Source organism: Schistocerca piceifrons, unplaced genomic scaffold (genome assembly GCF_021461385.2).
Source record: "Schistocerca piceifrons isolate TAMUIC-IGC-003096 unplaced genomic scaffold, iqSchPice1.1 HiC_scaffold_2028, whole genome shotgun sequence".
Lineage (NCBI taxonomy): Eukaryota > Metazoa > Arthropoda > Insecta > Orthoptera > Acrididae > Schistocerca > Schistocerca piceifrons.
Genome location: NW_025727932.1, coordinates 14,843 through 32,687, shown reverse-complemented (window position 1 = coordinate 32,687; position 17,845 = coordinate 14,843). Strand labels below are relative to the sequence as shown.

Sequence of the window (17,845 nt, the reverse complement as noted above, 5' to 3'; positions counted from 1 at the left end):
CTACAGTGTAGTTGTCCTGTGGGTAGTAAAGTAGCCTCAGTGCAGTGTTCTCGGATCATTAGTGGTGTGCTTGTTGTTAGTAAATTGTTTTAAAATAACAGGACATTTAGGTAGTTAGTCATTGTAGTATATAGTAAGTGTGTATTAGTTAATGTCCATTTCTTGTGTGATTATGTCAGTGAAACCTGAGTGTTAGGATATTTAGTTCAGATTTTATTTCTTTTGTTTACTATGGTTAGATTGCGTAGTCAGAATGATATCAACATGGATAATGAGCAACAGTCAGTAAGTAGTGATACCGAGTTGGAAAGTGGGACACAAAGTAATGTTAGTGACGTAGTTCAGGAAGTACAATGTGAGAATCTGGGGGCAGAAGGACAAGAAATGTTGCCATTGCCACCCAGTGATTCAGTTGATAGCGGAAATACTGTGCCATCCGCAAGCACTGGACACGGACCAGAGAGTGGTGAGGTGTCAGAAGTGCAATCATTAAGAGTTATGTTCGAGCGCATGCTCAATTTCCAAGCTGAATTTGTACGTGTGCAAGCAGAGCGTGATAGAGAACGTGATGCTAAACAAGCAGAACGCGATAGAGAACGTGATGCTAAACAAGCAGAACGCGATAGAGAACGTGATGCTGAACAAGCAGAGCGTGACCAGAGATTGGTAGCTGAATTAGCCAAACAAGCAGAGCGCGATAGAGAACGTGATGCTAAACAAGCAGAGCGTGACCGACGCCTGCATGAGAGGGACTTGCAGTTGATGCAAACTTTAGAAGTTATGCAAAGTGAGATTGTTAGTTTGAAACAAAAATATGAAACCATACCCAAAACGGTGCAAGAATTAAGCGAAAGAGTAGATAGTGTTCAAGTGGCTAACGCCAATATAGTAGAGGAAATCAGTGTCCTGACTAATAGGGTCGAACAACTAGAAATTGACACAACTCAAGTAATTGAGAACAAAGTGATCGAACAAGTGCACAAAGTAGAAAATGAAGTCATAAAAGAAATAGATCAGAAAGTGCACGCCGCAATTGAGGCCAGAGATGTGGGCTCAAGTGCGGATGTGCAAGATCTAAAAAGGATAGTGCACAAAGACATTCCGCTGTGGCAGCGGAGTGTGGACCGTCGTCTTGCCGAGATGGAGCTTAGCTTGCGGCATGACGAGGCACGGGCGTATGTCACGCCAGCCACGTCCAACAATGATAGGCATATAAATACTGCAGTAAAAAATTGCGACTGCGAGACAGAACAGGCAACCAATGTAAGCGAAACAAATAAATGTCATTCCAAAGTAGTGATTGAAGAAAGCTTGATTAGGAACCGACAGTTTCAGATCTTTACAACGGAGAAGAAATCTGTTCACCCTGTAGTGTTTATCAAGGGATTTAGAAACATTTTGCCTAGCGTTTGGAGTCATACCCAGAAAATACAGTTCGTTATGTCTTACATACAAGGAGATGCTGCATTATGGGCAACCGAAGCAGCTGACAGTTGTGATACATATGAGCAATTTGAAAAAGCATTCTTGGCCAAATATTGGTCAACATGTATCCAGGAGAGATTACGGAAGGAGGTATATAATCCAGAGCCGTATTCTCCACGACTAGGCAATTTGCGAAAATATTTCGAGAAGTACATCAATAAGACCCGTTACTGGGACGAACAGATTTCATCCCGGGATTTGATCAGGCTTTTGAAATCACACTTGCCGATACATGTAAAGGAAAAACTTATACACGTGCCTGAAAATGATATGGAACATTTCTTGTCTGTTCTGGACTCAATTGACCTGCTTCAGGAGGACGTTAAGGCAGCCTCTGAACAGGCTAGAAGTAACGGAAATGGTTATAGAAATGGTAGAAATAACACGCCTCCACCAAGTAATGGAAACGGCGGAGGTAATAATAGGAGACAGGAGTATGCACAAAACGGAAATAGAGGTAGAGACCGGAACGGCAATAGTCCGCCGGTGAATAATGACCGGAAAAGGAGGTTCGATGACCGGTATGAGACAGGCCCACCAAGCAATAATAGATGGAAAAATGCCAGGGGGCCGATCAACACTAATACTTATAATGATGCAAACCGAACTTGGCCGCAGAACCAGAGGTCCAGTCCGGACCGGCAAAACAGTGATAAGTATGACAATAACCGACCGCCACCACAAAATGCGCCAATTGCGCAACCGTGGCGGCCGACGCAACACAACGTGCACATAGTGGAGGTCAGTGACACAGAGCAGCCACGCCCATCCACTAGCAATAATTCAACAAACTAGATGCAGCCGAGATACGCTCTCCATCGTCGGCTGAGGTTTGGAGTGAGAGCAGCCCGACACAGAACAAAACACCGAACAAAATCTGTATACTTAGGTATAATGACGGGGTACAGATGGGAGATGAATTAATAACTGAACCATCCACGTGCATAAAGGAGCACAAAGGCAAAGTACAAGCGATAATAGAGATCAAAATTAACAATATTGATGTGCAAGCGGTCGTAGATACAGGTGCTACTGTCAGTGTTATGAGTATGGACTTATTCAAAGTACTGGGGAAGGAAAGGCGTATGCTGACTTTTCCCGTGAATAATTGTAAAGTCACTGGAGCCATAAGTGCACAGCGACAAATAATTAAACTCCAAGTGCGGGTAGAGATGTATGTAGGGGATGAAGCCATAGCGTGCTCATTCCTGGTAGTAAAGGGTTTAAAGGTAGCCTGCATTTTGGGGGTAGATTTTTTAAGAGAAAGGGACGCAATAATCGACCTTTCTCGGGGAAAATTAAGCTTGATGAATGCTGGTAGGAGAATAGAATTGTCCATGCTCAGATCTGAAGAGGTACCTGTACCTAATTGTAACGCTATTAACATAAGGTGTAGGAATCAGTGGATACTACATTTAGACAATCATTGTCTAGGTCAGAATCTCTATTATCCTGACGTACAAGATGATCAATTAAAAGCAAATGTGGACACACTTGTGAACAAAGTATCACAGTCCGAAAATTTGAACTCTATGCAACAGCAGGATTTGGTACAGTTATTATCTAATTATGCAGATGTATTTTCAGAACGACCAGGAATTGTTAAGGGATATCAGTACAATATCGAGGTAAAGCCTCACAAAACTTACTGTCGAGCCTCATACTCCATTCCTTGGTCCAAGAAGGAAATAGTAGCTAAAGAAATAAGAAAACTGATCGAGTGGGGAATAATAGAACCGTCTTTGTCCCCTTATAGTAGTCCTTTGGTGGCGGTAGCAAAAGCAGACGGACAGGTACGGTTAGTACTAGATGCGAGAGACATAAATGAAATTATTGTACCTGTTAGGACTCATCCGGAAAATCTTGATGAGCAAATTCAAAAATTTCATGGAGTGCAATATTTGACATCTATTGATATGAGAAGTTCTTTCTGGCAAATCCTGCTCACACCCGAGTCGAGGAAATATACTGCATTTATATTTGAGGGAAGGAGCTACCAATTTAGGGTACTACCTTTCGGCCTAAATGTAAGTGCAGGAGTTTTTATAACAGCCCTCGACGCGGTTTTAGGTCCGGATTTGCTGCAAAGGGCAACAGTGTATGTAGACGATGTAGTGATTGCCACTGCCACCTGGGAGGAGCACGTAGAACTACTGAGTAAAGTCTTAGAAAGGTTTAAGCAAGCGGGAGTAACAGCGAATCTTGATAAATCCAAATTTGGACGTAATCAGATTAAATTTCTAGGTCACATAATAACACCACAAGGCATCAAGCCTGACAGCAAAAAACTTGATGTAATTCGTGGGTTTCCTAGTCCGAGAACCAAGAAACAGCTCAAAGCATTTATAGGTCTAGCATCTTTTTTTAGACGGTTTGTTCCAAACCAATTAATGAATAACGAATCTTTATTGAGCCTGTTGCGTAAAAATGCGCACTGGGTGTGGGCAGAAGATTGTCAACGCGCATTTGACGCTATCAAAGATGCCTTGGTGAACGCCAACATACTGCGACACCCAGACATGACAAAAGATTTTTGTATAGCGACAGATTCGTGTTCATACGGTCTGGGCGCGTGTTTATTTCAGTGGGACAGGAGCAACGACCCCACAACAATCAATGTAATCGGATTTGCCAGCCGCACACTAAACAGCTGCGAGAGAGCATATTCCGCTACCGAATTAGAGGCTCTTGCAGTGGTTTGGGCGGTAAAGAAATTTAACTATTACATCTATGGTAAGGAAGTCAAAGTATTCAGTGACCACCAGGCTTTGAGCTATTTAATGACTTGCAAATTATACCATACCCGCTTGCTAAGATGGAGGTTAGCATTACAGGAATATAAAATTAAAATCATGTACCTTAAAGGACAAGATAATGTTGTAGCAGACGCCTTGTCGAGGCTTCCACTAGGGCAATCCTCAATGTCAAATATTTTGGGACAATCGGAGGAATATCGAATACTATTAGTACAAGATAAGGTACATAGGAGGGACTTTTTACATATGTGTAAAAATATGTCCATATTGCAGGAAACTGATCCGATTTGGCGAGATATCATTAGTAAAATTAAAGACGGAACCAATCTTAAAAGTGTTCAGAATTTCAAAATAGTAGATAATATTCTGTATTATAAAACAGGTGTGTCAAATGACCATGGAGTCGTGTGTATACCACTACAGGCTATCCCAGCTGTAGTGTGGCACACGCATTTAGCATGGGGTCACGCTGGGATAGGCAAGACAATAAGGATTTTGTCCAAATTCTGTTATTTTAAGGGGATAAGCCAGCAGACTCGCACCATTATCAGGACTTGTCCTCTGTGCCAAAAAGCTAAGTTTCAAAATAAGTCCACAAGGTTTGAACTGCATCCTATAGTGCCTCATCGACCACTTCAGTTAGTATCTATAGACATAGCAGGACCCTACCCACGAGCCAGGGGTGGATTGAAGTACATTTTAGCGGTGTATGACCTTTTCTCTAAATATTTAAAAATATACTGCCTTAAATCAGCCACTGCTCGTGGAATAGTTAAATGGTTAGGGAAGGAATATTTTACACAAGTGGGTAAGCCTGAAGCGATAATATCGGATAATGCTTCCTATTTTACAGGCCATACCTGGAAAAACTATTTACATGAACAAGATATAAAGCATATACTAATTTCGCGTTTTCACCCACAAGCAAGTTTAGTAGAGAGAACATTTGGAGAGTTAAATAAATTTTTCAGGTTATACATTGCATATAAACACACAAGATGGCCAGATCTGATACCTAAGTTTGTTGAAGTTCACAACGCAACCCCGCATGCTTCTACGGGGTATCCACCAAACGGGATTATAATGAATAATAATAGAGTTTTGAATGAGTGGCTGGCACCTTTGCCTAAGGTCCCAGTCATTCCTGAGCCTAAGGAAGAGAAGATAAGAAAAGCAGGGTGCAACCTTACCAGGTGCGCTCAGAAAAGGAAAGAAAAATATAATCGACATGTGACGAATAACCAAAAATTTAGTGTTGGGGACTTGGTACTCTTACGCAATCATCCTAAGTCCTCGGCATCCTTGAAACAGAATAGCAAGTGGCAATTGGTGTACAATGGACCTTTTAGAGTAGTAAGTGTGCCACATGAGTGTAGCTATCTCTTAGCAGATCCCCACTCAGGGAGAGTACGGGGACTGTATCCGCGTAAGGATGTAAAAGCATTCCTACAGTAAAAGACTAATAGTCCTATGTGGACACCATTCTTTTGTAAATAATGAACATTAATGATGTGTGATCTTTAGAGATAATGTACTAGTGTAGAAGTGTTTAGTTATAAGAATATGATTGACTTTCTCATGTGTATGGATATTTGTGTTATGTACTCTTTTAATTTGTGTTATCTAGAACATGCTCTAAATGTTTGCACAGATAATCTGATTAGTGCAATTATTTGTAGTGTTAAGCTGTGACAGAGTTCAATCAAAAAGAACATTTTAGTAATGATTAGTTAGTGTACTACATAATTTTCTATGTGCCCAAATTTGAAATATTTCTTGGCACAATCTTCTCTATTATGTGTATGTATGTATATATGTGTAGCTGTCAGATTGACAGATTCGAACCCAGAATAATATCAATAATATGAGGCCCTGAGAACTTTATTATTTAACCAATGTTATTAGAGAAAATAATGCACCCAGTAGTGACCCGAGGGCACCACGGGAGGCAAACTTGTTGCAAATTTATGTAATGCAAAGTTACGCACAAAGAAGCTTCAATTGAAGCATGTGCAGATTCAAACAGTAAAAAAGAGCTAGCCAGATACAGTCCAAGTCAATTTTTGCCTATAGAGACTACACTGTAGTTACGTAGGACGTTGATAGTAAAGTGTGACATGAGTTCAAAGGAGTTATTGAACAATATGCCTGAATCCCGCTGGAATGCACAAATAAAATCTACTCGAACACGAATATAGATGACTTTTGGGCAAACTAATACCAAATTTTAATATTTTGTTACCATGTACGCAAATATCACACCTTGGTAAAGAGTTACGAATGTGCTATTACAAAAAAAAAAAAAAAAAAAAAAAAAAAAATTGCACAGCGGACATTGTAAATAAAAATAAAGGAACTTAAACAAAAGTGCAGTATTGTGCGGCAGAGACAGACAATGACTGTTAAACCTGCAGCAATACGTCACGGAATAGTTGTGTATAAGTGATAAAAAACTGTATCATCGCCGTGTGTGCAAGTGGACAAGGAACTAGCACGACACGAACAGTGAACCGATAACGGACGGTGGATCAAGCTAGTGTCAAACTTTAACTCTTTGTGTGTCAAGGGACGCTAGGAAAGCGCATTGACTACGAAGATACATTTTGTCCTAAGGTGAAAACTTGCGTGTGACTAATGACAAGTCATGACATGGTGAAAAATATTGTATGCCCATAAAACGTGTTACTGTGACAACGAAATATTGTGCAAACCAGACTAGTGAAGGCCTACTGAGTAATAACTGCCACTAACTGTGTGCGTTCTTTCCCACAGCAGGAAAAATGCCTATAAGGATAGTACACTGTTTCTAAACTTGTTGCATGTTTCCTGGAGCACTGCAAGAAAACGTCGCACGGGCGAGCGGATGTCCAACGCGCATCCGGCTACATCAGCTATGCAGCGGCCGCAGCAGCCCGTAGCAGACCAGACAGACAGCCACGCCCCTCCGCGCCGTAGCTGTCAACGCCGGGGGCGGTGACCTACACAGAGTCAGCGCGCCGCGCCGAGCGCCGCTCAACAATCACTCCGGACCGCTCACCAAATACAGCATTATTGATTTTTTTTTTATGTTCACATAAACTGAATAACATGTCAATGACTTCATTTCGATAAACATTGAACATTTACTACGTAGGACAAGTGACCTTGTAGTGTATCACACGAATAATAGTATCACACACAAAAAAACTTCAGTCGAACTGTATGTGACTGTGATATTGTGTAATTGTGTAACCGTTTGTGACGAACTGAATTTAATTCAAATGAATAACTGCATTTAATTCAAATGACCATGAACCAACTGGGATGGCTGGGCTCCGGCACAGTTTTGCCCAGGTTTCCTGTTTGCCTACGCCCAAATGGGGGAGCCATGAACTTATATAACCCTGGGACTAAATAAAAGAGCCATTCCGTAAAATATACAAGTGTAAAGAACGTTACTGGCACCATTGTGTCAAAGTGTAAAAACTCTTTGCCAAATGCTGCCAGGGGGCAATGTAACGTTCCCTGGCAAACTCACGTTATTAAAAAAAAAAAAAAAAAAAGAGTTTATTTGTACCATATACGCCGCTCTGGGCAAGTTGTATATATCGTAATTATTGAACAAAAATACGAGGGTTATTCCAAAAGTAAGGTCCGATCGGTCGCGAAATGGAAACGACTATGAAAATCCGATAAAGCTTTGCACAGATGTGTTGGGTAGTGTCTCTAGTATAACCCCAGTTAGCATCACGTCGCTCTTCTCATTTCTGAGCTCGCAGTGAGTGCGTAAAGATGTCTAGAAAATAGTGTCTGCCGCCAAGTACGAGGGCCTGGTGAGAAATTTCGCCTGAAGCTATGCAGCCAACATTACATAACTGTCGTGCTGTTTCGTCTTCACGACAATTCTCAGCCGCATTCTGCAGGGGCAATGAAGATGCTCCTGCATCGTTTTCAAATGGAAATGTTAGATTACCCACAATACAGTCCGCAATTGTCTCCCCCTGAGTTTCATCTCTGGTCACATGAACCGCTGTCTTTGACGACAACATTTTGACACAGACAACGAGGTGTAGGCCAGCGTGGAGAATTGGCAGAAAGCACTGGCGGCTGCCTTCTATGATGAGGCTATTGAAAAGTTGGTACAACGCTATGACAAAAGTCTAAGTCAGAACGGCGACTACGTAGAGAAGTAGCTGAAAGGTGTAGCTAATTGTTACAAGTAAAACATTTCTGATGTTCACTGTGGTTTCAAATTGGCAATCAATCGGACCTTACTTTTGGAATAACCCTCGTATTACTGAATGTGGTGTAAAAGACATTTGTTATTCTCCTTATATTTTTTGTTGTAATATTTGTCTGTATTTAGGATAGGAATTTTTCTGTATTTATTATGTGATTGTAAAATGTGTCAGTATTTGCGATAGCAGAGATATGTTGCCAGAAGAGAATAATATCGTCAATTTGCAAAGAAATGTTAATAGTCAGCAATACTATTTAAGCACAATGCATTATGTATTCTTTGGTCTTCTCTGTTCAGAAGTCATTGCGGTAGGACACTGTGAAAGAGTTTTTTACGAATGGGTAGACTTCTTTTGTCTCTGTCTGGACTTAGCCACCATTAGACGATGCGATACGAATTAATGTGAGTTGTATTGTTGTTTGATCTAAATATATTAGAGTTTATCAAAAGTGTGAATTATTTATGTAAATTAGCTTGCCCACGTCATCTATAAAATTTCTTTAAGAATTTTTCAGCATTTTTTAGCGGTGTTGCTGGGCTGTGCCGCGACCAACAATAGCAAACCCGTAAATCGGGAACAGATGCATAAAAATCAATGGTGAATTAAGAAATTGTTCTTCTTTTTCAGTGACCCTGTGGCTGATAAAATTTGAATTAATTATACGTTTGTGCATTCGTAGGCGGATAGCTAATGTTAGTTAACATTGAAATATAAACAGTTTGGTTCTTTCAAAATATCTTAAATGTGTAATGAAGTAGGTTTGATCAGTGATAAATGTCGGCTTGGCAATAATTAAAACAATTTCTGCTAATAGAGGTAATCTTGTGTTCTATGGCTAGTGCCGTGATAAAATTCAGTAAAAATATTTAACAAAAAAATCCACTGCATCAGGAAAGTGTATGCCAAGGCCGAATGATTTAAAGGACCCAATTCTCAACCTAATATTCTTAACCAGATCATATGAGTTCACGTAAATATTATTTTTTCTTTAAATGTACGTAATAATTAAGTAAGTAAAAATTTTTTTATTACCACACGAAAATAAGAGAGTGGTTCTACAACAAAGTTCGCACGAAAGAAAATTAACTTAAAAACAACAGATAAATTTTATTATTCTTCTTTAACGAAATTTCAAATCAATCCCATTCATTACGACCGATTTCGTTAAAGTACCCAGCACCTTCTTATTGACGATGAAACACAGAAATTGCATCCGAATTTGATACAAAAGGCACAATGCCGACTTAAGTACAAGAGTACGCACACTCTCACTTTCCACGATTTGAACCTCTCCCGTGAGTCCGGTTTTAGATTCCGATTCTTCACTTCAGGTTTACTGTATACCTTGGACCTTCTTATTGACGATGAAACACAGAAATTGCATCCGAATTTAATAAAAAAGGCACAATGCCGACTTAAGTACAAGAGGACTGACACTCTCACAATCTACGATTTGAACCTCTCCTGTGAGTCCAGTTTTAGATTCCGATGCTTAACTTCAGGTTTACTATATACTCTGCACCTTCTTATTGACGATGAAACACAGAAATTGCATCCGAATTTAATACAAAAGGCACAGTGCCGACTCTAGTACAAGATGACTGAAACTCTCAGAATCTACGATGGGACCCCTCCTGTGAGTCAAGTTTTAGATTCCGATGTTTCACTTCAGGTTTACTGTATACCTTGCACCATCTTATAGACGATGAAACACAGAAATTGCATCCGAATTTAATACAAAACGCACAATGCCGACATAAGTACAAGAGGACTGACACTCTCACTTTCTACGATTTGACCCTCTCCTTTGACTCCAGTTTTAGATTCCGATGTTTCACTTCAGGTTTACTGTATCATTTGCACCTTCTTATTGACGATGAAACACAGAAATTGCATCCGAATGTAATACAAAAGGCACAATGCCGACTTAAGTATAAGAGGACTGACACTCTCACTTTCTACGATTTGAACCTCTCCTGTGAGTCCAGTTTTAAATTCCGATGCTTTACTTCAGGTTTACTGTATACCTAGCACCTTCTTATTGACGATGAAACACAGAAATTGCATCCGAATTTAATACAAAACGCACAATGCCGAATTAACTACAAGAGGACTCACACTCTCACTTTCTACGATTTGAACCTCTCCTGTGAGTCCAGTTTTAGTTTCCGATGGTTCACTTAAGGTTTACTGTATACCTTGCTCCTTCTTATTGACGATGAAACGCAGAAATTACATCCGAATTTAATACAAAAGGCACAATGCCGACTTAAGTGAAAGAGGACTGACACTCTCTTTTTCTATGATTTGAACCTCTCCTGTGAGTCCAGTTTTAGATTCCGATGCTTAACTTCAGGTTTACTGTATACCTTACACCGTCTTATTGACGATGAAACACAGAAATTGCATCCGAATTTAATACAAAAGGCACAATGCCGACTTAAGTACATGAGGGCTGACACCCTCACTTTCTACGATTTGAACCTTTCCTGTGAGTCCAGTTTTAAATTCCGATGCTTCACTTCAGAATTACTGTATACCATGCACCTTCCTACTGACGATGAAACACAGAAATTGCACCCGAATTTAATACAAAAGGCACAATGCCGACTTAAGTACAAGAGGACTGACACTCTCACTTACTATGATTTGAACCTCTCCTGTGAGTCCAGTTTTAGATTCCGATGCTTCATTTCAGGTTTACTGTATACCTTGCACATTCTTACTGACGATGAAACACAGAAATTGCATCCGAATTTAATACAAAAGGCACAATGCCGACTTAAGTACAAGAGGACCGACCCTCTCACTTTCAACGATTTGAACCTCTCCTGTGAGTCCAGTTTTATATTCCGATGCTTCACTGCATTTTAACTGTATACCTAGCACCTTCTTATTGACGATGAAACACAGAAATTGCATCCGAATTTAATACAAAAGGCACAATGCCGACTTAAGTACAAGAAGACTCACACTCTCCCTTTCTACGATTTGAACCTCTCCTGTGAGTCCAGTTTTAGATTCCGATGCTTCACTTCAGGTTTACTGTATACCTTGGACCTTCTTATTGACGATGAAACGCAGAAATTGCATCCGAATTTAATACAAAAGGCACAATGCCGACTTAACTACAAGAGGACTGACACTCTCACTTTCTAAGATTTGAACCTCTCCTGTGAGTCTAGTTTTAGATTCCGATGCTTCACTTAAGGTTTACAGCATACCTTGCACAGTCTTATTAACGATGAAGCACAGAAATTGCATCCGAATGTAATACAAAAGGCACAATGCCGACTTAAGTATAAGAGGACTGACACTCTCACTTTCTATGAATTGAACCTCTTCTGTGAGTACAGTTTTAGATCCCTATGCTTCCCTTCAGGTTTACTGTATACCTTGTACCTTCTTACTGACGATGAATCACAGAAGTAGCATCCGAATTTAATACAAAAGGCACAATGCCGACTTAAGTACAAGACGACTGACTCACTTTCTACGATTTCTACCTCTCCTGTGAGTCCAGTTTTAGATTCCGATGCTTCACGTTAAGATTACTGTATACCTTGCACCTTCTTATTGACGATGAAATACAGAAATTGCATCCGAACTTTATACAAAAGCACAATGCCGACTTAAGTACAAGAGGACTGACACTCTCACTTTCTATGATTTGAACCTCTGCTGTGAGTCCAGTTTTAGAATCCGATGCTTCACTTCAGGTTTACTGTATACCTTGCACCGTCTTATTGACGATGAAACACAGAGTTTGCATCCGAATTTAATACAAAAGGGCACAATGCCGACTTAAGAACAAGAGGACTCACACTCTAACTTTCTATGATTTGACCCTCTCCTGTGAGCCTAGATTTAGATTCCGATGCTGCACTTCAGGTTTACTGTATACCTTGCACCGTCTTATTGACGATGAAACACAGAGTTTGCATCCGAATTTAATACAAAAGGCACAATGCCGACTTAAGTACAAGAGGACTGACACTCTCACTTACTATGATTTGAACCTCTCCTGTGAGTCCAATTTTAGATTCCGATGCTTCACTTTAGGTTTACTGTATACCTTGCACCTTCCTATTGACGATGAAACACAGAAATTGCATCCGAATTAAAAACAAAAGGCACAATGCCGATTTATGTACAAGAGGACTGACCGTCTACTTTTCAACGATTTGAACCTCTCCTGTGAGTCCAGTTTTAGATTCCGGTGCTTCACTTCAGGTTTACTGTGTACCCAACACCTTCTTATTGACGATGAAACACAGAAATTGAATCCGAATTTAATACAAAAGGCACAATGCCGACCTAAGTACAAGAGGACCGACCCTCTCACTTTCAACGATTTGAACCTCTCCTGTGAGTCCGGTTTTATATTCCGATGCTTCACTGCATTTTTACTGTATACCTAGCACCTTCTTATTGACGATGAAACACAGAAATTGCATCCGAATTTAATACAAAAGGCACAATGCCGACTTAAGTACAAGAAGACTCACACTCTCCCTTTCTACGATTTGAACCTCTCCTGTGAGTCCAGTTTTAGATTCCGATGCTTCACTTCAGGTTTACTGTATACCTTGGACCTTCTTATTGACGATGAAACGCAGAAATTGCATCCGAATTTAATACAAAAGGCACAATGCCGACTTAACTACAAGAGGACTGACACTCTCACTTTCTAAGATTTGAACCTCTCCTGTGAGTCTAGTTTTAGATTCCGATGCTTCACTTAAGGTTTACAGCATACCTTGCACCGTCTTATTAACGATGAAGCACAGAAATTGCATCCGAATGTAATACAAAAGGCACAATGCCGACTTAAGTATAAGAGGACTGACACTCTCACTTTCTATGATTTGAACCTCTTCTGTGAGTACAGTTTTAGATCCCTATGCTTCCCTTCAGGTTTACTGTATACCTTGTACCTTCTTACTGACGATGAATCACAGAAGTTGCATCCGAATTTAATACAAAAGGCACAATGCCGACTTAAGTACAAGACGACTGACTCACTTTCTACGATTTCTACCTCTCCTGTGAGTCCAGTTTTAGATTCCGATGCTTCACGTTAAGATTACTGTATACCTTGCACCTTCTTATTGACGATGAAATACAGAAATTGCATCCGAACTTTATACAAAAGCACAATGCCGACTTAAGTACAAGAGGACTGACACTCTCACTTTCTATGATTTGAACCTCTGCTGTGAGTCCAGTTTTAGAATCCGATGCTTCACTTCAGGTTTACTGTATACCTTGCACCGTCTTATTGACGATGAAACACAGAGTTTGCATCCGAATTTAATACAAAAGGGCACAATGCCGACTTAAGAACAAGAGGACTCACACTCTAACTTTCTATGATTTGACCCTCTCCTGTGAGCCTAGATTTAGATTCCGATGCTGCACTTCAGGTTTACTGTATACCTTGCACCGTCTTATTGACGATGAAACACAGAGTTTGCATCCGAATTTAATACAAAAGGCACAATGCCGACTTAAGTACAAGAGGACTGACACTCTCACTTACTATGATTTGAACCTCTCCTGTGAGTCCAATTTTAGATTCCGATGCTTCACTTTAGGTTTACTGTATACCTTGCACCTTCCTATTGACGATGAAACACAGAAATTGCATCCGAATTAAAAACAAAAGGCACAATGCCGATTTAAGTACAAGAGGAATGACCGTCTACTTTTCAACGATTTGAACCTCTCCTGTGAGTCCAGTTTTAGATTCCGGTGCTTCACTTCAGGTTTACTGTGTACCCAACACCTTCTTATTGACGATGAAACACAGAAATTGCATCCGAATTTAATACAAAAGGCACAATGCCGACTTAAGTACAAGAGGACCGACCCTCTCACTTTCAACGATTTGAACCTCTCCTGTGAGTCCGGTTTTATATTCCGATGCTTCACTGCATTTTTACTGTATACCTAGCACCTTCTTATTGACGATGAAACACAGAAATTGCATCCGAATTTAATACAAAAGGCACAATGCCGACTTAAGTACAAGAAGACTCACACTCTCCCTTTCTACGATTTGAACCTCTCCTGTGAGTCCAGTTTTAGATTCCGATGCTTCACTTCAGGTTTACTGTATACCTTGGACCTTCTTATTGACGATGAAACGCAGAAATTGCATCCGAATTTAATACGAAAGGCACAATGCCGACTTAACTACAAGAGGACTGACACTCTCACTTTCTAAGATTTGAACCTCTCCTGTGAGTCTAGTTTTAGATTCCGATGCTTCACTTAAGGTTTACAGCATACCTTGCACCGTCTTATTAACGATGAAGCACAGAAATTGCATCCGAATGTAATACAAAAGGCACAATGCCGACTTAAGTATAAGAGGACTGACACTCTCACTTTCTATGATTTGAACCTCTTCTGTGAGTACAGTTTTAGATCCCTATGCTTCCCTTCAGGTTTACTGTATACCTTGTACCTTCTTACTGACGATGAATCACAGAAGTTGCATCCGAATTTAATACAAAAGGCACAATGCCGAATTAAGTACAAGACGACTGACTCACTTTCTACGATTTCTACCTCTCCTGTGAGTCCAGTTTTAGATTCCGATGCTTCACGTTAAGATTACTGTATACCTTGCACCTTCTTATTGACGATGAAATACAGAAATTGCATCCGAACTTTATACAAAAGCACAATGCCGACTTAAGTACAAGAGGACTGACACTCTCACTTTCTATGATTTGAACCTCTGCTGTGAGTCCAGTTTTAGAATCCGATGCTTCACTTCAGGTTTACTGTATACCTTGCACCGTCTTATTGACGATGAAACACAGAGTTTGCATCCGAATTTAATACAAAAGGGCACAATGCCGACTTAAGAACAAGAGGACTCACACTCTAACTTTCTATGATTTGACCCTCTCCTGTGAGCCTAGATTTAGATTCCGATGCTGCACTTCAGGTTTACTGTATACCTTGCACCGTCTTATTGACGATGAAACACAGAGTTTGCATCCGAATTTAATACAAAAGGCACAATGCCGACTTAAGTACAAGAGGACTGACACTCTCACTTACTATGATTTGAACCTCTCCTGTGAGTCCAATTTTAGATTCCGATGCTTCACTTTAGGTTTACTGTATACCTTGCACCTTCCTATTGACGATGAAACACAGAAATTGCATCCGAATTAAAAACAAAAGGCACAATGCCGATTTAAGTACAAGAGGACTGACCGTCTACTTTTCAACGATTTGAACCTCTTCTGTGAGTCCAGTTTTAGATTCCTGTGCTTCACTTCAGGTTTACTGTGTACCCAACACCTTCTTATTGACGATGAAACACAGAAATTGCATCCGAATTTAATACAAAAGGCACAATGCCGACTGTAGTACAAGAGGGCTGACACTCTGACTTTCTGTGATTTGAACCTTTCCTGTGAGTTCAGTTTTAGATTCCGATGCTTCACTTCAGGTATACTGTATCCCTTGGACCTTCTTATTGACGATGAAACACAGAAATTGCATCCGAATTTAATACATAATGCACAATGCCGACTTAAGTACAAGATGACTGAAACTCTCAGATTCTACGATTGGACCCCTCCTGTGAGTCTTGTTTTAGATTCTGATGTTTCACTTCAGGCTTACTGTATACCTTGCACCTTCTTATAGACGATGAAACACAGAAATTGCATCCGAATTTAATACAAAACGCACAATGTCGACATAAGTACATGAGGGCTGACACCCTCACTTTCTACGATTTGAACCTTTCCTGTGAGTCCAGTTTTAAATTCCGATGCTTCACTTCAGAATTACTGTATACCTTGCACCTTCTTACTGACGATGGAACACAGAAATTGCATCCGAATTTAATACAAAAGGCACAATGCCGACTTAAGTACAAGAGGACTGACACTCTCACTTACTATGATTTGAACCACTCCTCTGAGTCCAGTTTTAGATTCCGATGCTTCATTTCAGGTTTACTGTATACCTTGCACCTTCTTACTGACGATGAAACACAGAAATTGCTTCCGAATTTAATACAAAAGGCACAATGCCGACTTAAGTGCAAGAGGACAGACCCTCTCACTTTCAACGATTTGAACCTCTCCTGTGAGTCCGGTTTTAGATTCCGATGCTTCACTTCAGGTTTACTGTATACCTTGCACCTTCTTATTGACAATGAAACACAGAAATTGCATCCGAATTTAATACAAAAGGCACAATGCCGACTTAAGTACAAGAGGACTGACACTCTCACTTTCTACGATTTGAACCTCTCCTTTGAGTCCAGTTTTAGATTCCGATGTATCACTTCAGGTTTACTGTATACCTTGCACCTTCCTATTGGCGATGAAACACAGAAATTGCATCCGAATTTAATACAAAAGGCACAATGCCGACTTAAGTATAAGAGGACTGACACTCTCACTTTCTACGATTTGGACCTCTCCTGTGAGTCCAGTTTTATATTCCGATGCTTCACTGCATTTTTACTGTATACCTAGCACCTTCTTATTGACGATGAAACACAGAAATTGCATCCGAATTTAATACAAAAGGCACAATGCCGACTTAAGTACAAGAAGACGCACACTCTCCCTTTCTACGATTTGAACCTCTCCTGTGAGTCCAGTTTTAGATTCCGATGCTTCACTTCAGGTTTACTGTATACCTTGGACCTTCTTATTGACGATGAAACGCAGAAATTGCATCCGAATTTAATAGAAAAGGCACAATGCCGACTTAACTACAAGAGGACTGACACTCTCACTTTCTAAGATTTGAACCTCTCCTGTGAGTCTAGTTTTAGATTCCGATGCTTCACTTAAGGTTTACAGCATACCTTGCACCGTCTTATTAACGACGAAGCACAGAAATTGCATCCGAATTTAATACAAAAGGCACAATGCCGACTTAAGTATAAGAGGACTGACACTCTCACTTTCTATGATTTGAACCTCTTCTGTGAGTACAGTTTTAGATCCCTATGCTTCACTTCAGGTTTACTGTATACCTTGTACCTTCTTACTAACGATGAATCACAGAAGTTGCATCCGAATTTAATACAAAAGGCACAATGCCGACTTAAGTACAAGACGACTGACTCACTTTCTACGATTTCAACCTCTCCTGTGAGTCCAGTTTTAGATTCCGATGCTTCACGTTAAGATTACTGTATACCTTGCACCTTCTTATTGACGATGAAATACAGAAATTGCATCCGAACTTTATACAAAAGCACAATGCCGACTTAAGTACAAGAGGACTGACACTCTCACTTTCTATGATTTGAATCCCTGCTGTGAGTCCAGTTTTAGAATCCGATCCGATGCTTCACTTCAGGTTTACTATATCCCATGGACCTTCTTATTG

The 17,845-nt window shown here is 40.2% G+C and overlaps 1 protein-coding gene across 1 annotated transcript; it reads left to right on the top strand.

Annotated features, from left to right (window-relative positions):
- Positions 1–264: 264 nt before the first annotated feature.
- LOC124741899 (RNA-binding protein 25-like) lies at positions 265–1,175 on the top strand (the record flags this gene model as incomplete). The annotated part of the gene is made up of 1 exon (XM_047248736.1): positions 265–1,175. A coding segment is annotated over exon 1 (911 nt), but the record flags the coding sequence as incomplete, so codon positions are not given.
- Positions 1,176–17,845: the final 16,670 nt, after the last annotated feature.